Genomic DNA, 27,037 nt, shown 5'->3' with positions numbered 1-27,037 from the left:
TCTCCCAGTCTCCCTCCCTGGCCACCCAGAGTTGCCCCAGCCCCAGCACAGGGAGGGGGGTGTCATATCAGGCATGCTGCTCTGTCTGCATGGGAGACCACGCCCAGTCATCAGTATTCCCCCTCTCCTTTCCCCCTCTCATCTCCTCCTTGTGCTGAGTGGTTTAGCCAGAGTCTCAAGAGAGAACCAGAGGCAGACGGGGTTGATGAGTGTGCAGGCCTGAAGGCTGGATATCCTGCCTGTTGCCCGTAAGGCCAGGTCATGGTTGCACTGGGCTGTGGCATGGAGACAAGCCCACACAACACAGTGTTTGTGTCTGTATTTAGATCCTTGTGGTTTAATTCCCCTCAAAGTGACTCGGTTCTTTTACACAGAGAATCAGGCTGATTTCACTCTTTCTTTCTTCATTGATAGGGCTGACTGGGCTTTAGTAGCTAACATCAGGCTAATAATAAGACAAGTTTTTAGCTTCAGAAGTGTGCCAGCTGTTAAGGTGGCAAAGGCTTGAGACGTCATGGAAACATAATACATACACTACACCGTAACCCGATACGCTGAAAAAAAGGAAGAACGTGTAATGACTCCTTGAGGTGAAGCACTGGTGATGTGTTCACCACTTTAATTCAGATTACACCTGCAGAAGGTGCACGCACACACACGCACACGCACACGCACCAGCACACAACCACACACACACACACCAACACACACACCACACACACACACACACACACACACACACACACACACACACACACACACACACACAGGAATGGTAACACACTCATATAAAAAAGTTGCTGACAGCTGCAGTGGGGTTGCCAAAACATACTGCTATCTTGCAAAGCCATTTCGCAATGCTAGCTCCCTCTCCTCTACCGACCATGTGTGCTGGGGTCAGGCTGTAGCTGCCAAGACTCTCTACATCAGACATACACATTCCGTCTACTCCTTCCCAGTTTCCATGTAGCTAGCTTCTCTCACTGCAAATAGGACAGTAGACCAATGGCCCACTGATGAACTGAACCCTTCCTGCTCCTTCTGATCAAAGAGGAAATTGCAATGTTCCTCGTGGCTGGTTTATACTAGAACAGCCTTTGTCTGTGAATGGTGAAAGGGTTAAGTGAGCTATAGAGTGATGATACTTAGGCAGAGGATTTGGTTAGTAACATTACACTAAGATACAGTATAATTTTTCTGTCTCTTTTCTCTCTCTATGCGCGCATGCACGCATGCACGCGCAGACACACACACACACACACACACACACACCACACACACACACACACACACACACACACACACACACACACACACACACACACACACACACACACACACACACACACACACACACACACACACCACACACCACACACAACCCACACACACACACACACACACACACACAGAGCAAGACAATAGGATTAAGTGGTTGGAGTACATCTCATTGTCTTGTTTATTTTTCTATCTTTGTGAAGGTGCAGTGAGTGTCAGTTTACTGAAGCTTTTTTCACTCTATCCCACTGAGGTAATTCTTTTTAAGTGCCTACAGGCTGTGGTGGAGGTTAGGGGTGATCCAAAACAAAGCTGTTTATATTCCACAAAGCAGGTTCCCGAGTTACAGTAGTGGTACTGACATAGTAGATCCTTCATTCCTTCATTCCCACACACAGTAGTGCCAATGATATATTGGGAAATACAAGTTTTCCACATGCAAGTGAATAGTTGGCAATAAAGTGCTCCAATATTGAATTAGATATGTACTGTAAGCCCAGTATAACGTTGAGCATGGTGCAGGAGCTGATTACCCCATTTATCAAGTAGCCATAACAGAACTAGAAAGCTATGGAGTGGAGCTGCCAAGGCTTAGATAAGTCCGATTTTTTCTCAAGATGGAAGGTGTCGGATTGCAATATAACGGCCTCTTTTTCTGATTTCAAAAGAATGTAGCTTATGGCTTCTTTACAGTACTGTATATACACTACTCCTACCATCCTGTATCCTGTATAAGAACATGTGCTGTCCTGTACTGACTGAGTCCTCCCTGCATGGTCTATGATCCCGCTCTCTCTGTTCGTCAGGTCTGCAGGTCAGGGTTAATTGACTGAGAGGAATGTGTGCGGCAGGCAGGACTGCTCGGTCGCAGTCTCCCTTTTATCTGATTAAGACGCTGCTTGTCTTAACTGGCCCGCTGCACTACCGGGCCGGGCGGCTGCACTCAGAACCCCTTATGCTACCACACACCCTAGCCACACACAGCCAGCCAGGGCCCTCAACGGGCCAGGAGCCTGAGGCTCGACCCATCTCTCCCCGGGTGGGTGCCTGTTGGCATGGTGAGGTGTGTTTTCCTCCTGGGCATGGTGGCTTGAATAAGCGTGTGTCGGCTGAGGGCTGGTTTGACGTTTTCAGCGCTCCTTCAGTAGTGGGGTATAAAATGCAAAATGTGCCCGTGTTTGATCCCGCCTGGCCACTTGGCAGCTGTGCAAACAGCGGTGGGGCGATTCAGCCTCCTCTGATGTGGGCTGCTGCTTCTGGACCCAACAGAACAAACATGTTTGCTCAGGTCCATTTCACTTTGCTGAGTCAAGTAATGGCCAACCAGGATGTTAGATCAAGAGCACTTTTCGGTGCCTGGTATTTGGTGCTGTACCCATAGTAATTAGACAGTGTTTACCTTAACAATGTATCCATGATGCCAGGCTGCCGTTGTGCCCAGTGGGCATTGGATGCCCAGTCTCCTGAATGGGCCACAGTCTAATTTTATGCAGAGCAGACGTTGGTAGAATGGTTGTCTATGAGGAGAAGTACTTTACTACTGGCCACAATGACACAGTGTCTCTGCTGTCAATGGGCTGTGATGTCACCCTATAATATCATTAAATGGGTATCTCCTCCTCCCTCCTCATCCTTCGTTCATTCATCTCTTTGACCGTGGTCTTCCCCTGTTAATCTGTGAAATGTTATCGTGAATGGGCAATATCGGGATGACTGCACGCATTAATTTAGCCTTTTAGAGTTTAGTCATATACAATAGGTGTGCTACCTTGTGATACATCAGTGTACTAAATAGTAAGCATATGTGGAGAGAGAGGGAGCAAGAAAGGCATTTGAAGGTGTGACATACTGTAAGATGTGCTGAAGCATAGGTATGTGTGGAATCATGTTGAAAAATGTAATTTGGTAGTATAATGGTATGTGAACTTCTTGAAAGATCATTTATTTTGACCGTGTCAGAAACATCAGAGAAGATTAATCTCTTGGAGTGTAGCCTTCACCAATAAGTCTTCTCGAGACAGCAACCAAAACAAAGAAACAGCACGTCCCTGAGTTTTACATCCTCCCCCCTCTCATTCCTCCTCTCCTCCTCTCCCTCTCTCCCTCCTCTTTCCCATCCTCTCTGTGGGCCACATGAGCATCTCTCAGTCTAACGTCACCTCAGGCCTTGATGTGGCGTCGGCTTGTCTCATCCCAGCCGTCTGTCAGTCTCTGCTAATCACTGAGTCACAGCACCAGCCGCACCACCGCATGCCACTGGCTGCCTCCTGCCGCCACAGGCCCTTCCTCTCCCCATTACTCCACATTACTGGACTGACTGGGAGAGCTGACTGGGAACTGACTAGTGGGGTCCACGCTGCCTCACCAAACCATGGCCAACCACCTCCCACGCATCCCACCATTCCCTGTGCGTGGCACTACATGTATTGCTGTCCCCATATTGCTGTTTTACAGTTCCTCATCAGGAGGTTGTTTGCCCAGAGTAAGAATACCTTGCCTGGTATACACATCAATCTGGTGTCCTCCGAGGCCAGCCCGGTCTTTTGTTTACGGCCAGCGGCCCAGATTTTCCTCTTTCCTTTGTTGTATGCATTTTCTGTTTTCTGCAGACCACCTGTTTTTGGAGTCAGCATGAGTGCTGCTTTTGTAATCAGGCTAGTAGTGAACGTCCCATGAGCCACAGCCTGCGCTTTAATGTCTGTCAACCCTACTATATCAGAGGGGTATTGACAAGCAGGTCTGCTCTACTTAGCAAGGAACAATAAGGAAAGCTGTGGCGGAGGAGGAGAGTTCTATGATGTAGGTGAGGCTCTGTGGCACTCTCATGTCGAGTCGGGTCTCAGTGACGCAGGCACAGTCAAATCGGAGGCGCATGTGCCCTTACCTTGCCCTGCTCTGGACCCCAAGGAGGGGAGGTTGGGGCCAGGGCTCAGGCTGTGGTTGGTTGGGAGTTGGGTGTTTGGAACAGCTGGATGCCTTAGCTTGGCCTGGCTCCTTCTCTCTCTTTCTTCATATCTGCATATTTGGGATGGAGTGAGTGGCCTGGCCTGGCAATCTCCAGACTGAGTGTTGCTAACGACAATTACTGTGGGCGTCTGGAGGAGGCCCAAGGGTCCGTCCTAATGAGAACTTGACAGCGTTCACTTCCATCACTACAGAGCTGCTGGGACACAGTCCACTGGCAGTTTCTCATAAAACCACATGAAGAGGTCTCTCTACGTGCTCCTATCCTCAGCCCTCAGAGCTCAGACTCCAGTGTGTTTTTTTGGGGAACTTCTTAGGAAGAAATGACAAATAGTGAGTAAATGATGACATTTATTTAGATAGACTGATTGCTTGCATTATGTTCACTCACGTCAAGAGGAACACAATGTTAAGTTCAGTCATTCTTTGACGGTGTGAGTCACATCTACTCAATGTTTTGGAGGAGTCTGTGTGTGTGAGTGTTTGCACGCTCGCGTGCATGTGTTCCATGAGTTGATGTTATCCATCTGTTACACATCATGATCAGCACACACACAGCTATCTCATTTTGTCTGAAGTGTTGCATTGCGTCAAAACACCTACATTGAGATAAAGAGGTAAAAAGTAAGTAGATGTTTGATATGTTTTACAAATATACGATTGTTTGCCTCTCACTCAAACATCAATTTCAACTCTAAAACATCACTGTTCCATTGAAAATAGAGATGAATTCATCTATTTGAACTCCAACCATTTTCTAAGGGGCCACAGTCATTCTCTGACTCATTAGAGGCACACAAGAACGCTGTGGGAAGCACATTAGTGATTGTAAAACACAAGAGGAATGTATGGTACGCAACATGAAAACAATGTGGTCTGGAGGGAATTTATTTATCCACTATCCATCTGTCGCCCATGCTTTAGAATGAGCAGAGCACATTGAGCTGTATGATGTAGAACTGTATCCATATAGTGTTTGTGTGCGTAGAGTGTCACAAACAGAACTGTGGAATTAATTAATATTCTGTTAATATGACGGATTCCCTCTACTTTCAGGCGGTAACGCTTCCCGCCACATTTCAGAACAGTGTCAGGAAACTGTACTCACGGAATGTTGCAGTTTGGGCTGAAAACGGGACAGGCATGGTGGGTTTGTTAGAAGAATCTAAGCGAGCGAGTAAACTGTTTGTCAGATATGTCGTGTGTTTGATTTAATGCCTAAACAGTTCCCTCAGAGCATCCCCTGTGTGTTTACAGCAGGGCTGGGGCCAGGGAAAGCTGCTACATGCCGCTAAGCTCACACCACCTGCTCTGCTCTCTGGCATGGTAGTCTAACAGATAGCCAGAGCCCTGCTAACTCACAAAGAACATGGAACAGCCTTTTCCTGCTTTTTCCCATGTTTTTTGTCTTGGGTAGATTGAAGTGTTCTGAAATATGCTGTAGGCGTTTTTCATAGGGAGCTGGGGCATTGCACAATGTGTATGTATTTTTGCAGAGTGAGACATTTTGCAACCCAGTCGTCACTTCTACTTTGAAGACGCATAAAACCATCTGCTCTTTCTCTATGATTGAAGTATTGAGTGTATGATCGTGAGTAGCAAGACATGTAGGCGGCTGGCATGGATGGTGAGCATGAGCCATTAGTAAGAGCTTTGTCTCTGTTTTCCCCTCTGCAGTAAGCAGGGAATTTCCACCAGCTTTCAAGAGAAATACTTAGCATCCACCAGGCATAGCCTTGGATCAATTGAAAAAGGCAGTTAATGTCATCACACATGAACTGAGACTGGTAAACAATATGGACGAGTTAATGTACTTACTTTACATCAGAGCTAGAATTTCAAACATAGAGAAGAGAGAGAAATAAAGAAGAGAAGCTGTGGGGGCATTAGTCTCTGTTAGCCTCAGAGCCTGGAGAGCTGTGTGTTTTGTATTGTAAAGAGAGAGAGACATACTGTAGTTAGAGGTCTGGTCAACAGTAGTAATAGTTACAGGTCTGGTCAACAGTAGTAGTAGTTACAGGTCTGGTCAACAGTAGTAGTAGTTACAGGTCTGGTCAACAGTAGTAATAGATACAGGTCTGGTCAACAGTAGTAGTAGTTACAGGTCTGGTCAACAGTAGTAATAGGTACAGGTCTGGGTAATAATAGTTACAGGTCTGGTCAACAGTAGTAGTAGTAGTAGTAGTAGTTACAGGTCTGGTCAACAGTAGTAATAGATACAGGTCTGGTCAACAGTAGTAATAGTTACAGGCTGGTCACCAGTAGTAATAGTTACAGGTCTGGTCAACAGTAGTAATAGATACAGGTCTGGTCAACAGTAGTAGTAGTTAACAGGTCTGGTCAACAGTAGTAGTAGTAGTTACAGGTCTGGTCAACAGTAGTAATAGATACAGGTCTGTCAACAGTAGTATAGGTACAGGTCTGGGTAATAATAGTTACAGGTCTGGTCAACAGTAGTAGTAGTAGTAGTAGTTACAGGCCTGGTCAACAGTAGTAATAGTTACAGGTCTGGTCAACAGTAGTAATAGTACAGGTCTGGTCAACAGTAGTAATAGTTACAGGTCTGGTCAACAGTAGTATAGTTACAGGTCTGGCAACAGTAGTAATAGTTCAGGTCTGGTCAACGTAGTAATAGTACAGGTCTGGTCAACAGTAGTAATAGATACAGGTCTGGTCAACAGTAGTAATAGTTACAGGTCTGGTCAACAGTAGTAATAGTTACAGGTCCGGAGGCTGAGCACCACATGCTTGTGAAGGGAGTGGGCGCCCAGCAGACAGCGGTGGAGCCCTAAGAATAGCTGCAGTGTTCCAACAAGGAGGGATGGATGGATGGTGGGATAGCCCCAGCCTGTGACCTCAGAGCAGCGCCTGGACTGGCCCATGGTCGGCCCTGATGTAACGCAACTGCTCTGCCTGCCCGGCAGCTTCCTCTAGCGAGTGCCGAGCGGCCTCTTCTATTACTGTCTCTGCTCTACATGGGAATCCAAATAGAACAAGCAGTCCTCTCAGGACATAGACTACCCTCTGAACCCCCCCCAACTTCATTCCCTGCTGAATGGTCTCTCTTTATGTCAGCAGGGTTTATGACCCTTCGCTCCCAGACTCGGACTGATAGGAATCCCCATCAAAGCTCTATCAGATAGCGGTGTCACCTCTGGACATTGGGTCCCTGATGAGTTGGACCCCCTGGTGGTACCCACCACGCTGCCTAATACCTATAAGCCGTGGAGGATATTTTCCATAAAGGGGTTAACCGGGGTTGGCCCTGAAATGACCGACCGCTCAACCCACCACTCACTCTCTCTTTCTTTCTAGGAAGTAGACACCTTAGCCTAGGAAGTGGACCCTCTCGCATACTTAAATACAGCCTTACAGTGCTGCAGAGAGGAAAGAGAGGTGTATTGTCAGCCACGGATGTTAATCTCACATCGGACTGAAATAATCAGCCCTTTATGGCTTTAAAAGCATTTCACTGCTGAAATATTTGACAGTCCACTGAATAGCCCTATAGACATTCCTCCACTTTGATCGCACACCCACTGTCTTCTCTCTCACACACACAGTGACAGACCTAAATGGACCACACACACATTCATACACACTCAGTCTAGGACTATTTATAGCCACATGATAGCACAGTGTCTCTTTCTCCCATTGTTGGGTGGAAGTTGCCTGCTCCATGCATATCGAGGCAGCATCGTAGCAGGGTGTTTATGAAGGAACGCAGCAGTCTCAGCCAGAGACAGCATTGTAGCAGGGGGTTTATGAATGAACGCAGCAGTCTCAGCCGAGACAGCATTGTAGCAGGGGGTTTATGAATGAACGCAGCAGTCTCAGCAGAGACAGCATCGTAGCAGGGTGTTTATGAAGGAACGCAGCAGTCTCAGCCAGAGACAGCATCGTAGCAGGGTGTTTATGAAGGAACGCAGCAGTCTCAGCCAGAGACAGCATCGTAGCAGGGTGTTTATGAAGGAACGCAGCAGTCTCAGCCAGAGACAGCATCGTAGCAGGTGTTTATGAATGAATGCAGCAGTCTCAGCCAGAGACAGCACGTAGCAGGGTGTTATGAAGGAACGCAGCAGTCTCAGCCAGAGACAGCATCGTAGCAGGGTGTTTATGAAGGAACGCAGCAGTCTCCGCCAGAGGCAACATTGTAGCGGGGGTTTATGAATGAACGCGCAGTCTCAGCCAGAGACAGCATCGTAGCAGGGTGTTTATGAAGGAACGCAGTAGTCTCAGCCAGCAGAGCAGGCAGCATCGTAGCAGGGTATTATGAATGAACGCAGCAGTCTCAGCCAGAGGCAACGTTGTAGCAGGGTGTTTATGAAGGAACCGCAGTAGTCTCAGCCAGAGACAGCATCGTAGCAGGGTGTTTATGAGGAACGCAGTAGTCTCAGCCCAGAGACAGCATCGTAGCAGGGTGTTTAGTGAATGAACGCACAGTCTCAGCCAGAGGCAACGTTGTAGCAGGGAGTTTATGAATGAACACAGCAGTCTCAGCCAGAGGCAAGGAGAGGCAGGGAGGAGAGGCAGGGAGGAGAGGCAGGGAGGAGAGGCAGGGAGGTGGCACCGTTCCAGACACTGAGAGTGTGTGAGAGCAGAGGGAGCACTTTGAGGCCTGTGATCAACTCACATTACAGCTCAATGACTCATCCTTCCAGTCTCCCTCCACTCCACTCCCCTCACCCACCCTACCCCACCCTGACTTGCCCTGCCCCTCCCCAGCCCCACCACGGTTCCTTAGGGCCATGGCCCTGGCCACAAAATCCCAATTTCACGCCCTCGCTCCGGCGCACAGGCGAAGAAGGCTGCTAATTTGGTTCACGTGTGCCTCCCTCCTCCTCCTGTTCCCGACTGCTAACAGACCTGGCGGCCAGAGGTGTGGACTGGAACCTTTTGTCTGCAGGGAAGGTTAGGAGTGGGGGAAGGGAGATGGTTAGTCCGGCACGCACAGCATCCATTCAGTAGGTATCTCTCGGGACAGATATCATAGTGGCACTCCGCACATCAAGCACTCACTGACATTACTCACAGGATGACACCAGAGCAGTGGCTGTCAATATATTTTACAGTATATCTACAGCACATCTCTCTCCCAATGTCTGTCAATGATTATATAGTCCCATTTTACATACCACTTCTAATTAAAATTGGAATGATCCGTATGTTCTCTTAATTGGCAGGCAATAAAACTATTTACCACAAGCCACATGCAGACACGGTCCTCCCTTTCTCCACTCTGTAATCTAAGTTGTGGGTGTCATAGATCACCAACCTTACCCTTCTTCTGTCATAATCACACCCCATATTAAACCCAATCACACTGTCAGTCCACTAAATGGATGGATCTTATCCTATGATAGACTACCACTCTGTGTTAGAGGTGGCTAGCGGATGCTTATTAACGCTCAGTGATAGTGACCTGCTCTGCCCAGCCTGCCATAATGGGACTCCCAGGCATTGAAACCATATCAGGACCTCATATTTTAGCAGAGACTCTAGACCCAAGCCTGCCTCCCCAGTTAATGGATGGACAGTACATTAGCTATCTTACAGAGAACTGCATAGGCTGTTTAGAGAGGGAGTGAGCACCATTCTCAGTATACTGTATGAAATGTAATCATTTGTAATGTGTAAAACAGAATCATATTCAGTTCAGACTATAGGAGCTTCATGCACCAGGAAATATCATGTTCAAGTTAAAACATGAATGTTATGCAGTACATTGGTTAAGTACAGACACACGCACATTGGTTAAGTACAGACACACGCACATTGGTTAAGTACAGACACACGCACATTGGTTAAGTACAGACACTCGCACATTGGTTAAGTACAGACCCTCGCACATTGGTTAAGTCATAACTAGGACACCTGTCTTTTCTAGGTTTTTTAAACCGCCTGTTTCAGCTGTTTCTGAAGGATCTGAAGCCCCACCTGCTCACCCAGAGGGAGCTATGTGTGTCTTTGAGTTGGTTTGAAAGTGCAGACAAACTCCGCTCGATCCATCTCAAATAAAATGCAACATTCCCTCAGTCTTTGCCTTTGATAGATATCAAAGCCCAGGCACAGTCTGACTCTGAGCATGCTCCATCTCATCTCAGACTGCGACCGCTCTCCGCTAGTGCTATCTAACACTACATAGTTACTCAACAACCAGCCGCCTTGGTGAAGACGGTCAAGTTGACCGTGCAGTCAGGGACATGGTGTACGCTATACAGTCAGGTCTCGTTTTATTTTAATTTCAGAATGCTTTCAGAATCGGAGCCTGTTTTGCTGTGTGATGTCGAGGGCCTTGTCTGACAAAAGCCTCTACAGTCTTTTGCAAAATGATACTAAAATAGCTTGATACTGTAGAAATGTGTAACCTAGCCAACAGAGTGGATACTCTAATATGCAGTATAATCAGGTCTTCCAAATGGAGAGAGAGGGAGCATGGAGGCCTAATCCAATCACACACCGTTAGTGTTACGGTTCGCCTCCATTTGGGCACTCTGCATAATGTGGCCTGTCAGCTTCCAGCAGTTAAACAGAGAGAGAGAGCCTTGGGTTCCAGTCAGGCAGTGTTGGGTTACAGTTCCACAGCCCAACGAGGAGAGATAGCTGTTGTGCATTCCATATGAAGTCGGGAACATTGACGAGCGTTGAAAACACGCATGAACTGCACATCGCCAAGGCCTCCCCTTCGCTGGGCTGGCAGATCAAACCAGGGCAGAGATGCCAGAACATCTGTGGCGTTGAGAGACAGCAGAGTGGTGACAAAACATCTCCAATCTCCCTCCGGGCCTGCTTGTGATCTGGTAGTTTACCTCACACGGCGAGGGGTGATAGAGACAGAGTGACATACAGCCGTGGTAGTCATTTATGCCTTTCTTTGTTATGAAATGCGGTGTGGGGATTTCTATATTTATTCACAGTAGATTGTCTGTCTCTCTGTCTGTCTCTCTGTCTGTGTTTGTCTCTCTCTCTCTCTTTTCATGTCTTTGTTTTTTCAGACTGTTGCCATCTTGATCCGAGTAGAGTTTTAGCACTCTAGTCTAGCTCTCCTGCCCTGGGGGCTTTCCCTCTCCCCCTCCCTCCATCCACCCCTCTGTAATCTGGTAGAGTTGAATTAGATCAGTGCGAGTCATCGTGCACTGTTTAAAGCCATCAAAGAGTGCTCTGTCTCCTGCTGTGGGCCCACTGGCTGTGAGGAGAGAACAGTGAGCCTGTGTGTCTGGGACCCCAGAGACACCCCTCACCCTTCATACACCCCCTCGACCCCCTCCAGCCTGGCAGGGCTCAGGGTGACATCATCACCTCGTCCCTAACCTCTGACCCTTGCCGTTTGACCACCGTGGTGTCGGGGTGACAGTAGACCCTCTGTGTGTCAAGGGAGGACATAGTTAGGAGGTCACAGTGGCCACTGATAGGTATTAGCCCCACCTTGTGAGTCCCACCCAGGGTGTGACCAGGTCAGTGAGAATGGCCTCTGAAAGCCTCTTAAGCCCTTCTACCTCGTCCATGTGTGAGTCATTCATGTATTATATTGCCAAACAAACAACCCTTCGCTTTGAGGCACTTTGACAACACGGAGAGTGGAAGCTGGAGCATGTACTGTTTGTGGACACACGTATCTGACCAATGTGTTTGCGGCAGCTACCTTATAGTATAATTGATTCTCTCCCAAGTTGATACACTGTCTGTCTGGACAGTGTGTGTGTGTGTGTGGCCCTGTGCTCTGTCTCTGACTGCTAGTCTCTCTCTCCTGTGTGACTGACAGATCTGGAGTGTGGAGACGTGCCCCTGCTCACTCCAGGGAGTAAAGAGATGATGTCGCAGGCTCTGAAGGACACGTTCAGCGGCTTCACAAAGGAACAGCAACGACTGGCTATTCCCAAAGGTAAGGCACTTAAACAAGGGATTACTTTCTCTTTTTGTGTCTTTCTCGCTATTTCTCTTTCTCTCCCTCTGTTTCTTGTTCTATCTCTCACTTTACATGTATATTTTTAGATTAACCACTGTGGCATGTTTCCCTATACACACTCAAAACCTAAACCCTTCCTCTCAGTATGACTAAAGATAGCTAAGTGGTGACATTATATTCAAAATGACAGATTGAGTGTACTGGTTGTCAGACAGACTGTAGGAATCAGAGAAAGCCGGGGTAGAGAGACAGACAAAAATGATTCATTATGGTTCTTCGATTGAGGCATACCGAAGAGCTCATCATTTTGTTAATAGCAGGTCTATATTTGGTTTCCCCAGTCCAGCCCTACCAGGCAGTCTGCAAATAGCTGGGGTTTCACTGACAGTCTATTGTTACTGTCACCACGAATCTGCACCACTCCTCCTCTTACCTCTAATAGCAGCAGCGGGTCTAAAATCATGACCCACTGAAACTGCTAATGAAAATGAATGTGCTAGAGAAATGGCTCTGTGGCCTGATAATACCTCATCTCCATTCTAGTTCAGGGGAGTGTAGATTAAACCAGAGGAGTGGACTGGAGGTATTTTGTGACCATGTATATGACTGTGACCTCAGGTAGCTCTTCAGTGACATGTCCCTCCCTCTCCCCCCATGTCCTTCTCAGACCCCAGGCAGTGGACAGAGAGCCACGTGGGAGAGTGGCTGACGTGGACGGTGAATGAGTTCAGCCTGAAGAGCGTGGACTTCCACAAGTTCTGTATGAACGGGGCCAGTCTGTGTGCTTTGGGGAAGGAACGCTTCCTCGATCTAGCTCCTGACTTTGTGGGCGACATTCTCTGGGAACATCTAGAGATGCTTCAGAAAGGTAGGCCCAGGCTATAGCATGATTGTACTACAGTACCCATAATGCTCCGTACAACATATCAATCAGTGTTGGGCTCAATTCGAATTGAAGTAATTTAATATTCAGAAATGTCAAAACTTTTTATATAAATACTTTTCAGTTTATTGAGAAGTAATTCAAAAAAGAAATGCCTTTGATATATTATTAAATTGTGATTTCTCTTTACTTCCTGAATTGACTACCTTCAATGAAAAATTGAGCCCAACCCTGGTATCAATCACAAGCCTCAGAAATGCTTACTGTTCCGGTCACATTAGCTGTAGTGTGTATTGAAGCACAGCATTGTCTATCTTTGTGCAAAACGATTTCAAGTGTTAGCGCTGTTAGCATTTACATGGTAATCTGAGACGAAGAGGAAGACCTCCCGTTCCTCCTGGTCATTAATATTTAATCAGCTAGGCCCAACCATACATTTACATTACATTTAAGTCATTTAGCAGATGCTCTTATCCAGAGCGACTTACAAATTGGAAAGTTCATACATATTCATCCTGGTCCCCCCGTGGGGAATGAACCCACAACCCTGGCGTTGCAAGCGCCATGCAGTGTGTTTATGGCTATTATAGGATACATGAAATTATAGGATACATGAAATCAATGACGGGGTCAGTGACAGTTGATATCTATTTTTCATGAAGAAGACACAAAGCATTTCCCTGTCAACGGCCTGACCTCTACCTTCCAGGAATCCCACTATACCTCAGACTACTTTGTCAGTAAGTATCACTGAGGGGACTACATCCTATGTACTGTAAGTCTGGATCTAATGCATCAATGGTTTGTTAATCCCTCTCTATCTTTCTCTCCTCCTCCCTTTCTCTCACCCCCTCCCTCTCTCTCTCCTCATCCGCCTCCTACTCCTGTGTTTCTGCAGGCTATGGCATTGAACATGCCCAGTGCGTTCCTCCCTCTGAATACTCCGAGCCGGGCTTCATCACAGAGTCCTACCAGACCCTTCACCCAATCAGCTCAGAGGACCTGCTGTCACTCAAGTACGAGAATGAATACCCCAACGTCATCCTCCGAGACATGCCCCTCAATCCACTTCAGGGGGACTACTTCTCCGTCAAACAGGAGGTGGTCTCCCCCGACAACATGTGTGTGGGCCGCATCAGCAGAGGTGAGGGGTTACACACAAGATAGTGAAGGAAATGGTTGGAAATCAAGGTTTAGTGTAGTGTGGCTGTTACAGCTGCTGTATTTTAGGTGCCCTATCTCAAAGAGGAACAAGTTAACTTGGGTAATTGGGGCCATTACGTGAGTAGGCCTTTAGTCCATGTCTCAGTTCTGCATAAGACTGAGACTCTGATTCAATCTGATTCAATCCATACAGTATGAATCTATGATAGATATGATTTGTGTGAGTCTTGAGGTCTAGCTAATTGTGTTGGGTTTGTGAACATCACTGTGAGCGTGTGATTTTGCTGATGTTCTCCAATCTTGCCCTGCCACATCACTCATGTACCAGGATAGTAGAAAGGAGGCCCTATAGCTGGCTTGTGGATCAAGCAAACTCGCCTCGAGGAGAAAATAAATGAATTGTTTGTGTCAAGAGTGAGAAGTGAACAAAGCCAGACGGTTCATTAGAGCTGTCTGTCCCTATAGCTTTCATGTAAAACAGCTCAAGCGAGGTAACTTTAAAAAACAACCACATTTTTTTTCTCTCTCTCAACTTTCTCATCTCTGTTTCTCACATCTCAACCTTGAGGCTGTTCTCAGCAAGGACAGAGAGTGACAGAGTGTCAGAGAGCGTGGGTTTTCTTTCTCAAGAACCGCTCTGTTTACTTAATCACATGCACATCTGTTTGCTTTCCCACTGATCGTTTGGAAAAGAATTAACAGTGTGGTTTACATTGATACCAATAAAGCTGGGATTTTCTTCTTAAATCCCCCAGCTGAACAAATGAATAGGGGGTATCAGGGATTTTACAGTACACAGGACCAATCCAGTGGACTGACTGGGCATTCGCCTGCAAGGTATGTCCAGGCCTCGTACATAATAAATCCCAGGGTTTTTGGCAGCGCATTGTGCTTTCTCAATGTGGGAAAGTATTTGTGGCACCACCGAAAACCACACGTGGCTTCAATTTGTGCAATTGAAGATTTCAGCATCAGTCGAGGCACTGGATTATCTTTCATTCTTTAATAGCTCTCAGTTGAAATGCTCCTCTTATCTTTGCCAAGGCCAGAAATAGCAATTCAATTTGTATTGATCTTCTTCCAATTAGACAAAACCAAATGCCAGTTGCGTATGCTAAACTGAGTGTGAAATGAAGGGGCCAAGACCATACATTGCGTTATACAGAACAAAGAAGCTCAGTGAGAGTGTAATTTACTGCCAATGTCTAATGTGTATTCCTGCTATAAATATTGTCCTCTGTCAAATCGTAATGTCCCTGCTCAATACGATTTACTTTCAGAAAATTATATTATCATTCCCTCTCACACCTTGAGACAATACAACTAACAGCTTCTGCTCTCTGTCTCTCAGGTAAGCTGGGAGGACAGGACTCGTTTGAGAGCATTGAGAGCTTTGAAAGCTGTGACCGTCTGACCCAGTCCTGGAGCAGCCAGTCTTCCTTCAACAGTCTGCAGCGCGTCCCATCCTACGACAACTTTGACTCCGAGGACTACCCCAACGCCCTACACGGACACAAGCCCAAGGGAACCTTCAAGGACTACGTCAGGGAGCGCTCAGACCTCAGCAAGGACAAACCTGTCATCCCCGCCGCAGCACTCGCAGGATACACAGGTCAGACGAAATGAATGAATGAATGATGTCATCAATAAATTCATCAATCAAATGTATTAATAAAGCCCTTTAACATCAGCAGATGTCACAAAGTGCTTATGCCAGAAACCCAGCTTAAAACCCCAAACAGCAAGCAATGCAGATGTAGAAGCACAGTGGCTAGGAAAAACTCCCTAGAAAGGCAGAAACTTAGGAAGAAACCTAGAGAGGAACCAGGCTCTGAGGGGTGGCCAGTCCTCTTTTGGCTGTGCCGGATTGAGATTATAAGAGTACATGGCCATTGAGGCCAGATTGTTCTTCAAGATTATCAAACGTTTATAGATGACCAGCAGGGTCAAATAATAATCCCAGTTACCCCCGGACAGGGCCAACCAGGCAGGATATAACCCCACCCACTTTGCCAAAGCACAGCCCCCATACCACTAGAGTGATATCAACAGACCACCAACATACTACCCTGAGACAAGGCTGAGTATAGCCCACGACGATCTCCTGCACCGCACAAGCACGTGGGGGAGCAAGACCAGAAGATCACGTCAGTGACACAACCCACTCAAGTCGAGTAGAGCATAAAAAGCCTGGCACGACGTGACACACATATCCTAGGGACAGCATGGCAGAGCACTAGTAAGCTAGTGACTCAGCCCCCGTAATAGGGTCAGAGGCAAAAAATCCCAGTGGAGAGAGGGGAGCCGGCCAGGCAGAGACAGCAAGGGTGGTTCGTCATTCCAGTGCCTTGCCGTTCACCTTCGCACCCCTGGGCCAGACTACACTCAATCATAGGACCTACTGAAGAGATGAGTCTTCAGTAAAGACTTAAAGGTTGAGACCATTCCATGAAAATTGAGCTCTAAGCTCTGCCTCCAGCTGTTTGCTTCGAAATTCTAGGGACATTAAGGAGGCCTGCGTCTTGTGACCATAGCGTACATGTAGGTATGTATGTATGTATAGCAGGACCAAATCGGAGAGATGGGTATGAGCAAGTCCATGTAATGCTTTGTAGGTTAACAGTAAAACATTGAAATCAGCCCTAGCCTTAACAGGAAGCCTGTGTAGAATGGCAAGCACTGGAGTAATATGATACAAATTTTTGTCAAGATTCTAGCAGCCGTATTTAGCACTAACTGAAGTTTATTTAGCTCTTTATCCAGGTAGCCAGAGAGTTAGCAACACCTCCGTCTTTGCGCAATGCGCGGGGGATATGGTCACTAGTGTAACCAGGAGGAGGGGCCTCRTTTAACAMAGTMAATTCATCAGGCTTRAGCCATGTTTCAGTCAGGCCAATCACATCAAGRTTATGATCAGTGATTAGTTAATTGACTATRACTGCTTTGGAAGTGAGGGATCTAACATTAGGTAACCCTATTTTGAGATGTGAGATATCACAATCTCATTCAATAATGACAGGCATGGAGGAGGTCTTTATTCCAGTGAGATTGCTAAGGCGAACACCGCCATGTTTAGTTTTGCCAAACCTAGATCGAGGCACAGATACGGTCTCAATGGGGATAGCTGAGCTGACTACACTGACTGTGCAAGTGGCAGACTCCACTAAACTGGCAGGCTGGCTAACAGCCTGCTGCCTGGCCTGCACCCTATCTCATTGTGAAGCTAGAGGAGTTAGAGCCCTCTCTATATTGATAGATAAGATGACTAAATGCAGGTTACAGTTTTAAAAATGTGCGATCAACTACAATAGGCATGGCCAAACATTCATCCCTCTTACTTCTTACAGGCGTGTTTATGCCACCCAACTGGGCCCTATGTTACATGTTTGCCAGGCAGTTGCAGCAGTTGTACATACTGTAGGTGTACCTCAATGTAACTGGGTCTCCGTAACTGGCAGCACAGCTTCTGGCTGAGAGCGTTTATATACACTCCTCTATATCAGCCTCTGTGGCACTGCAGGCCCAGAGTCATGCACTTACAGGAAACACTTGCTCTCAGCCTCTTCTCTTTCTTCTCTCCATCTCGCGTTGTCTTGCACTTCTGACTTTTTCATCTGCACCGTTTTATCTGTGGCCGCATCTCAACCTATTTTCCAGGTCGTCTTGGCAACCCGGGTGCAAACACAAAACGATACCTGCCCTGTGCACTTAACACTTGAGTAGATTTATCTGTTCATCTGTTATAGCCCCTTTCTTTCTACCTGATGAAAAAACTACTCTATCTTCTATTTAAACAGAAAGAAACACATTTTAGAAGTAAAAAAAAAGATCCAAGTCTGGCACATTCTATTTTAGTATTCTTTTTATGAGGTTTTCAGTTCGTTGCTACTTAAATCCCTATTCACCATTTGACATTTTGGAACCTATACAGAACAACCACATGATTTCACATGTGGAAAATCACATGATTTCACATGAAATTCATGTGGTCTTTCCGTAAGGGAGTGGAATTCTCCATGTTTCAAAGTAGAGCTCATATACAGTATATATATAGTGCATTCAGAAAGTATTCAGACCCCTTGACCGTTTCCACATTTTGTTACGTTACAGCCTTATTCTAAAATTGATAAAATTGTTTTTTCCCCTCATGACTCTACACACAATAACCCATAATGACAAAGCGAGAATAGGTTTTTAGAAATTCTTGCGCATTTATTACAAATTGTGTTTTTACAACTTGATTGGAGTCCACCTGTGGTAAATTCAATTGATTGGACATGATTTGGAAAGGCTGTCTATATAAGGTCCCACAGTTGACAGTGCATGTCAGAGCAAAAACCAAGCCATGAGGTCGAAGAGCTCCGAGACAGGATTGTGTCGAGGCACAGATCTGGGGAAGGGTACCAAAACATTTATGCAGCATTGAAGGTCCCCAAGAACACAGTGGTCTCCATCATTCTTAAATGGAAGACGTTTGGAACCACCAAGACTTCCTAGAGCTGGCTGCCCGGGCCAACCTGAGCAATTAGGGGAGAATGGCATTGCTTAGGGAGGTGACCAAGAAGCCGATGGTCACTCTAACAGAGCTCCAGTGTTCCTCTGTGGAGATGGGAGAACCTTCCAGAAGAACAACCATCTCTGCAGTACTCCACCAATCAGGCCTTTATAATAGAATGGCCAGACAGAAGCCACTCCTCAGTAAAAGGCACAAGACAGCCTGCTTGGTGTTTGTCAAAAGGCACATAAAGGACTCTCAGACCATGAGAAACAAGATTCTCTGGTCTGATGAAACCAAGATTGAACTCTTTGGCCTGAATGCCAAGCGTCACGTCTGGAGGAAACCTGGCACCATCCCTATGGTGAAGCATGGTGGTGGCAGCATCATGCTGTGGGGATGTTTTTCAGCAGCAGGGACTGGGAGACTAGTCAGTACCGAGGAAAAGAGCAAAGTACAGAGAGATCCTTGATGAAATCCTGTTCCAGAGCGCTCTGGAATTCAGATTGGGGCGAAGGTTCCCCTTCCAACAGGACAATGACGCTAAGCACACAGCAAAGACAACACAGGAGTGGCTTCGGGACAAGTCTCTGAATGTCCTTGAGTGGCCCAGCCAGAGCCCGGACTTGAACCCAATCAAACATCTCTGGAGAGACCTGAAAATAGCTGTGCTGCAACACTCCCCATCCAACCTAACAGAGCTTGAGAGGATCTGCAGAGAAGAATAGGAAAAACTCCCCAAATACAGGTGTGCCAAGCTTGTAGCGTAACACCCAAAAAGAATCGAGGCTGTAATCGCTGCCAAAGGCGCTTCAACAAAGTACTGATTAAAGGTACTCAATCCTTATGTAAATGTCATATTTCAGTTTTTTTTTTTGTAATACATTTGCAAAAAATCTAAAAACCTGTGTTTGCTTGGTGGTATTGTGTGTAGACTGATGATGAAAAACAACGATTTCATCCATTTTAGAATAAGGCTGTAAAGTAACAAAATGTGGAAGAAGTCTAGGAGTCTGAATACTTTCCTAATGCACTGTACATCTATGGAGACTGAGAAGCAATTTAAGGGGAAACAGTCTCTCAATAACTTTAATGCACTAGAAAGACTAGTCCTTTGGGGACTTTCTCCCCTCTGTATTAAATTGCAGTCACAAGGTCACTAGTAGGGAAGAAGGGAAATGCCAGAACACACACTGTACGTCACTGACAACGTATACTTCAGATTGCTTAAAGCATTGCCTACAATTGGCATCTCAAGGTCATTTTTGATCTGCAAGGTTGTCTGTACTAATCAATTATGTAAATTACCTAATTCATGCATTAATCTTTTGATGATAATTGTATACTTACAGAGACGTACATTAGATGTAAATTAGAAATGTAAGATAAAGTGAAAGATAGATATAAACAATTGGCATGCCCTCATTGAAGCCTTTGACATTAGTAATATAATGCCAGCTTGTGGTAAAGATGTAGAATCTTAATTTGATCCACCCTGTTGAAGGAGAACTTTCCTGCAATGGTTTTAAAAGGCTTCTGAAGTTTGTAATTTCCACTTAGAAATTTCAGACTTGATTTTCCCTTATGAAAAATGTATCATCCCCCTACAAAAATGTCCATTAATTCTAATCCACATAATAATTCACATTTCCTGTTGCTGCAGGATTATTTTCCTGCTGTAGCAAACTGGCTCAAATTAAGATCCTACATCTGTAGGCTATTTGCTGCATGTCATCATGCATGCACGCATTTCTGCAAAGTAATTCACTTCCCTATGTGTACAATGATGTAGCATTAGATACAAAGCTACCGTAGACTCATGTTCAGAGGCTAATGCATGTTCACATATTTTCATTGGAGTCAGAATACTTTCTCAGAGCTTTTAGTCATGCAGAACTAAAGAGAAGAAAAGAAACATGAGACTTCAATATGCTTATGTCTAGCTGGCAACAACCATTGTTATTAACTGTTATCACCCTGTATCCTGTACTGCAGCCAAGAGAAAGACCACCCCATTATGCACCCAAGCAACAAATGCATTTTCTTACTATGTGAAAAATAGAGAGAATCTGCCAAAAAAGAGTAAGACGTGTATGTAGTATCTCAAATAGCTGTTGATGAAAACGTGTTTTGGCTTCCTGTCCCAGTAGCTGTGCACTGACAGGCACACACACGGTTCTCTGTCACACACAGTGATGAGTTGGTGTGATAAAGAAGGTGTGAGATAAGTGAGGCTCAGTCAGTCGTCAACTCAGAGGTTGACTGTGTTTCTCATCACCAATCACACTTCTGTCAGCTCTTGGGATGCAGCAGGCAGTCAGCCACAGTGCCTTGGACAATTACAGCATACTCCTCTCTCTCTCTCTCTCTCTCTCTCTCTCTCTCTCTCTCTCTCTCTCTCTCTCTCTCTCTCTCTCTCTCTCTCTCTCTCTCTCTCTCTCTCTCTCTCTCTCTCTCTCTCTCTCTCTCTCTCTCTCTCTCTCTCTCTCTCTCTCTCTCTCTCTCTGCACCCTGCATAGGCTTTACAGATGAGACTGTAGCCTAAGGGCAGATCCTAAACAGTACTATGAATGCCAGCCCCCCACCCTTTCTCCACCGTAGATGTTTTTTCAATGAGGCCCATTGTGCTTGGAGGCTTTTAACATATTTTTGGAGATTTTTTTGGGGGGGTCGCCAACATTTTCGTGTGAGCGCTCGAGGGAGTTGGAAACGGGCACTGTTGTATCATCCTTATGTGGGCCCACTGTTACAGTAGCGGGGTTTTTGGAATGTGACTTGATCTGGAGGATTATTTGCTGAAGTTTGGGTATTGCGTCTTTGCATTCATGTTCATAACTGAGTGAAGAGGGTAGAAGGCCTGGATTGAAAATGACTTATTTTGCTTTCAAGTGTTCAACCCACAGTCCCATTTCTCTGAAAGCTTTGGTTTGTGTTGTATAAGGGTGCGTTTATGAGCCAGTTCTGGGAGGTAACAGCTCTGCTCGGCTACAGCTTTGCTAAGCAGCCAGTGCATAGGCAGGTGTGATTTGAATTGAGTGGGGTTTTCTGTCTGTACAGAAAACCACAAGATCAAAGAGTACGGAAGCTTTGTTTTTCACTTCTGCTACTCTTTTTCTTTTCAACACACATGTAATAACCCCAGCAGTTCTGGTTGTCACATTTAGGCCATTTGTTAAGTCTACAAATTACAGTATATATTTTTTTATTCAAATTGTAGGTAATTGTATTAAACTGCTTTTATAGTATATTGCATTATCAGTGCATACCTGAACATTACAGAAGGCAACAACATTTATTTACCAATTAGATTAAATGTAATGTTTCTAATGGCTGATCTCTGGGAGTCTACACCACACACACACACACACACACACACACACACACACACACACACACACACACACACACACACACACACACACACATGAAGACCCCCTCTTTTTTTAAACCACAGTGATTTCATTGCCATGGAATTCATACAGTCAGACAAAAATATGCTGTGAACTCCAGCTCCAGATACTGCAGAGGGAAAAGTGTACACAAAGGGATTCATGATGAATGGGACCCTTGTCTGTGAAAACACTGATTTCTCTCCACTATCGTGCCTTGTGCACGTCTGATTTAGAATTTAATATTTGTCTTTTTATAGTAGGAAATGAATGACCCTAAGACGAGTAGTTAATGAGAAGCATGAGGAGAACAGTCAGTCACAGATATGCTGTGTTTGCATGTGGCTGATGATGACATGTTCTGTAATACTGATCTGTATTATACTGAAAACAAGACTCCTCTCTCTCAGTGTTCTAACCTTGTTCTCATCTCTCTCCCTTATCCTGGTTCTGCTCTGCAGGCAGTGGCCCCATCCAGCTGTGGCAGTTTCTGCTGGAGCTTCTGACGGACAAATCCTGTCAGTCCTTCATCAGCTGGACGGGAGACGGCTGGGAGTTCAAGCTGTCCGACCCTGACGAGGTGAGAGGTCATGACCCCCCCCCCCACCACTGACCTTACATGGCATGGGGGCCCAAAACAGTTATACAGATGAGGTTGATGTCTTTTTAATGTGAGGCCAACAACACTGTCATTTGCCTCACTTAGACATAGAGGTATCAGGTACATTTAGCTACATTAAATATTGATCCATGTCAAGAGAAGACATGTACACGATAACACTGTATTGTGAGGTTAGTGCAGAGCTTTGTCTCAAGTTTGATACACAGTGTAACAGGGTGCCTTTTCCCTCTGTGACTCAGGTGGCTCGGAGGTGGGGGAAGAGGAAAAACAAGCCCAAGATGAACTACGAAAAGCTGAGCCGAGGCCTGCGCTACTACTACGACAAGAACATCATCCACAAGACATCAGGGAAGCGCTACGTCTACCGCTTTGTCTGTGACTTAAAAAGCCTGCTGGGATACACCCCCGAGGAGCTCCACGCCATGCTGGACGTCAAGCCTGATGTGGACGAGTGAAAACAGAGGGATGAGAGAAGAGAAGAAGAAGAGGAGAGTAAAGGAGCTGAGGGGACTGGGGCTCAGAGATTGATATTTACCGTCCGGTTAAAGGGGGCGTCCATTTTGAGACCAAACATGTTCATTCTTAACACCTAAACTGTGGTCTGTATCATTTTGAGCTGTTGTCAAACGATGTTCAGAAAGGAAGCACTATGCCAAATGTACAAATTCATAATTTGTTGCATTTGAGATAGATACAGGTATTACTTAGTAACTCAAGGCACATGGAAAGCTATCAATTAGAATAGAGTGGCCATTTAGCCTAAGTAGGACAAAAAACTGTCATTGAGGAAGAGGGCCAAGAGACAGTGAAGGATTCATTTTAGGGAAGGACATTGCATGGATGGAGAGTTCCTTCTATGGAATTTGTTGCCAAATTAAAAATGGAAAGTAGTGGAAGTAGGTCACTGTCTCTATGCCACTGCACACAATAGGCATTGGGTAGAGTTCTCAGCTTGGACCAAAAAAGTATTTTAATTTTTTACTGTTGTTTCAGAAGCATAATGTTTGTGCCAGTATTATCGTTGAGATTGTACTGTTGAGTCTCAGTCCGACCAGGGTTCCCCCGTTTAGTTTTTTTTATGCTGATGAAGCTATTCTGAAACTAAACATTGCACCGTTTAAGGCTAAGTTAGTCCTGTCTCCTCTCTGCGAAAGCCCAATAACTGAAACATGCTGATTTGGTTATACAGACGACACTAGACACTGGCTTTTTTACTCATTTTCATAGGTTGGGTGGAGAGTAACTTACTCATACCAAGAGCAGTTGATAGACAACTGAAAGTAACCGTTGCTTTAAAACTGACGCTTTCACCTTTGCACATTTGCCGCTTCACTATAGAAATATACTGTCTGCCACCAGGACTTTGCAGATTGCATACATTACTGTCCTGCCACCAGTAATAAAAGTCCTTAGACACCCTTTCTGTGGTGAGTTTTGAAAGTATTTGGACATAAAAGAGACAAACGTGCTCAATCTGTATATTAAGTGGTTTTCCATGCCCCATTTTAGCATTGTTTTAGACGAGAACAAAGAAGGAGGGACCTGTTGTCGACAGATTGAATTGCGAGCCATGTACATGAGGGATTGGTTTTGTCGGAAAGCTTAGGAATGTAGAGTATACTGTATTTTTGTGTGTTATGTGGTGTTCTCTGAATGAAGGGAAGCTGCCATAGATAGGTAAGGTATATCGAGGATGCATTATGGTAGTAGGATGAAAAGATAAGGGTTCGAAGCAAGGAGTATAAACTTTGGATGACTGTTTGAATAAGAGGACTGGGTGGTTTTGGGAGGGAAGCGTGGAGTTGTGAAGTTAAAGAGAATGATCATCATTATGGCATGAGGATGAGATTAATGCTTGTGCCGCTGCACAGCTTGGAGGCTTTTGTTAACTGAAGTGTTTGTATTGATGCTCCCTTTCACCACTTTCGGAGGAGGTAGAGATCTATAGAAAACAGGACTACCATAAACAGTTGGGCTAAAGGACTACTTGGAGAGATGTGGCATTATATGCTATTTTCTTACCATGCTTTGTACATGCTTTTCTATTGTTTCTAAGACAGAAGGACATCCTATTCAGTATATGGAATCGATAAATGAAATTATATGCCCTGAATACTGTATGTACTTGTGCGGCTTGTTCCCACTGTTCCCACTGGTTGTCGTCAGTGGGAACATGACTGTACGCAGGCATTAGGGGAAAAGCCGAAGTCAAGAAATATCATCTTAAAATACAAATGTTATTGTTTACAGTGGCTGAATGTTACCCATATTGATGAAAATAGGTTTTGAAATGTCTATTTGTACAGATTGTATTTCATAACGCTTTATTAAGACCCAGATTAAACAAATAAGCAAGAGACAAAGCAGGAATAATAACCAAACCCATGTGAGGTCTAGGCGATAGATAGGGCTTTGGGTATGTCCACCATCTTGGAGGACAGGGACCGTTATTCCCTCACGTTCAAAGTGTTGTTTCTGCTTTGATCTTTTGATTTGTTGGAAAGCACTCAGCGTTAGGACTCAGCGAAGAGATTTGGCTGGACTGACTGTAGTTCCCCCTTGAGATTATAGGAAAGCGATATCTTTCCATATTAGTTACGTTTTAGTTGGGCAACTGACCACAGAGTTGGTACTTCAAGTGTCAGTCAGCATAAACACACACACACCCACACACACACACACATGTAATTGTGTAGAGAAGATTGAATTCTCTTGAACAAATCAATCCACCCAATCTCTGTGGTTCCGTCCTTTATGCACGCTACATTTCCAGGATTCACATCACTGTTTGATTATTACTGTTCAGATGTTTTTACTTCAAAGAATGTTTTTTTTATGTTAGGACAACTGTTCAGATATTTAAATATATGCTTAACTTGTTGTTGACGATGCCTTCCAGCTCCAAGCCAGTCACCATTTTGAGTAGATCAGAATATAATATCTTTGTCTGTTTAAATGGAACATATACTGTGTCTGTTTGGACTTCAAAGTCAAGTTTGTTTCAGTAAATGTCATATACGTATTGCACAGCTATTTCTAAATGGACTAAATACATACATACACAGATACCTTAACATATTACCATATCTCAAACTGATCCATTAGGAAACCTGTTTTGTTATGGATGGTGTTGTTTTTTGTATATTTTATAGTGTTTCTGTATTTTTGTTAATGAGATACTTTTTATGTATTTAGTTCACAAACATTTGAATATTTTTCAATAATTTATATTTTATAAAAGAAAAAGACAGACAGCTGGTGCTTTCATGGGAAATAAAGGTAGCACAGGAAAAAATGTAGCGATTTTCTTTCGATATAGAGAATAGACCTTTCTGTTAAAGAAAAAGGCTGATGCTGGCCCATCATTGATTTCTGCTGGAAAGTTTTATAAACTGAAGCTTCTATTTCTTAATGTACTTTAAAAAAAATTGTCATAAAAAATATATGTGAACAAATATTTCATACTTTTGTGTGTATTGTGTGGTTATTTCTTCTGATATTACTAGAGCAAAAAAGGCTTTAGAAACATTACATCTATACTGTAACTTACAGTACATCGAGCTCTTAACATGAAATAAATCAGAAATTGCAGTCTTAGAAATTGCAGTCTTAGTCAGCTCTTTGTAAACACAATAAAAGTAGATACAGAATTTTATCCTGTACACATCATTATCCTCAAAATATTTCTGTGTACTCATTTTAATAACTACCTGGGCATATACTAGGCCTATACATGTCACACATTGCATATTAATAACTCACATCCAAAACCTACCTGAGCAAGTCAGTATCTCACTCAACCATGATAACACTTAAGACTGTGTTTACACAGGCAGCCCATTTCTGATCTTTTTCCTACTAATTGGTCTTTTGACCAATAAAATCTGATATTTTCACATCAGATCTTATTCAGAGCTGATCTGATTGGTCAAAAGACTAATTAGTGAAACAAAAGATCAGAATTGGGCTGCCTGTGTAAATGCAGCCGAATACAGTACATCTACAATGTGCAGATTAATAGTATGTGTTGGTCTCAGTTTGGGCCTGGTGGCAGATCCAGGTCCCCTCTGAAAGGCATGCTGGGATGTCGCTTCCACGGCGATGGGTGACGTCAAAGCAGAAGCAGGCACACTGGGCCCATTCATGTGTTTGTAACCATAGGGTCCCCTAGCAATTCCACTTCAGATAAAAACCATACAGGCCGTGGCCCGCTCCCCAGCCGCTGCCCTGGCCGACACAGCACAGCTGTCTGGCTCCTCTAGAACAGCACACTGGATAAAAGGCCAAGGACCAGTCCCAATACAGACTAGTGTTTTCATCCCACTGTCACAGAATG

At 44.9% G+C, this 27,037-nt stretch overlaps 1 protein-coding gene across 4 annotated transcripts in view; it reads left to right on the top strand.

Annotated features, from left to right (window-relative positions):
• LOC111960688 (protein c-ets-1-B) overlaps window positions 1–23,785 on the top strand; it is a 38,274-nt gene extending 14,489 nt beyond the window's left edge. For 3 of the 4 annotated variants that reach the window (XM_023982831.2, XM_023982830.2, XM_023982833.3), the window contains 7 exons: window positions 12,005–12,124; window positions 12,816–13,016; window positions 13,694–13,771; window positions 13,930–14,175; window positions 15,547–15,807; window positions 22,541–22,659; window positions 22,941–23,785. In XM_023982831.2, coding sequence (XP_023838599.1) covers window positions 12,005–12,124; window positions 12,816–13,016; window positions 13,694–13,771; window positions 13,930–14,175; window positions 15,547–15,807; window positions 22,541–22,659; window positions 22,941–23,156 — 1,241 coding nt within the window. In that variant the 3' untranslated portion in view covers window positions 23,157–23,785. The remainder of the gene's footprint in view (window positions 1–12,004; window positions 12,125–12,815; window positions 13,017–13,693; window positions 13,772–13,929; window positions 14,176–15,546; window positions 15,808–22,540; window positions 22,660–22,940) is intronic. The other variant, XM_023982832.2, reaches the window with a different exon arrangement.
• The last annotated feature ends 3,252 nt before the right edge of the window (window positions 23,786–27,037 follow it).

Source organism: Salvelinus sp. IW2-2015, linkage group LG4p (assembly GCF_002910315.2).
Source record: "Salvelinus sp. IW2-2015 linkage group LG4p, ASM291031v2, whole genome shotgun sequence".
Lineage (NCBI taxonomy): Eukaryota > Metazoa > Chordata > Actinopteri > Salmoniformes > Salmonidae > Salvelinus > Salvelinus sp. IW2-2015.
The sequence above is the reverse complement of the archived record's forward strand: the minus strand, read 5'-3'. Positions and strand labels throughout refer to the sequence as shown.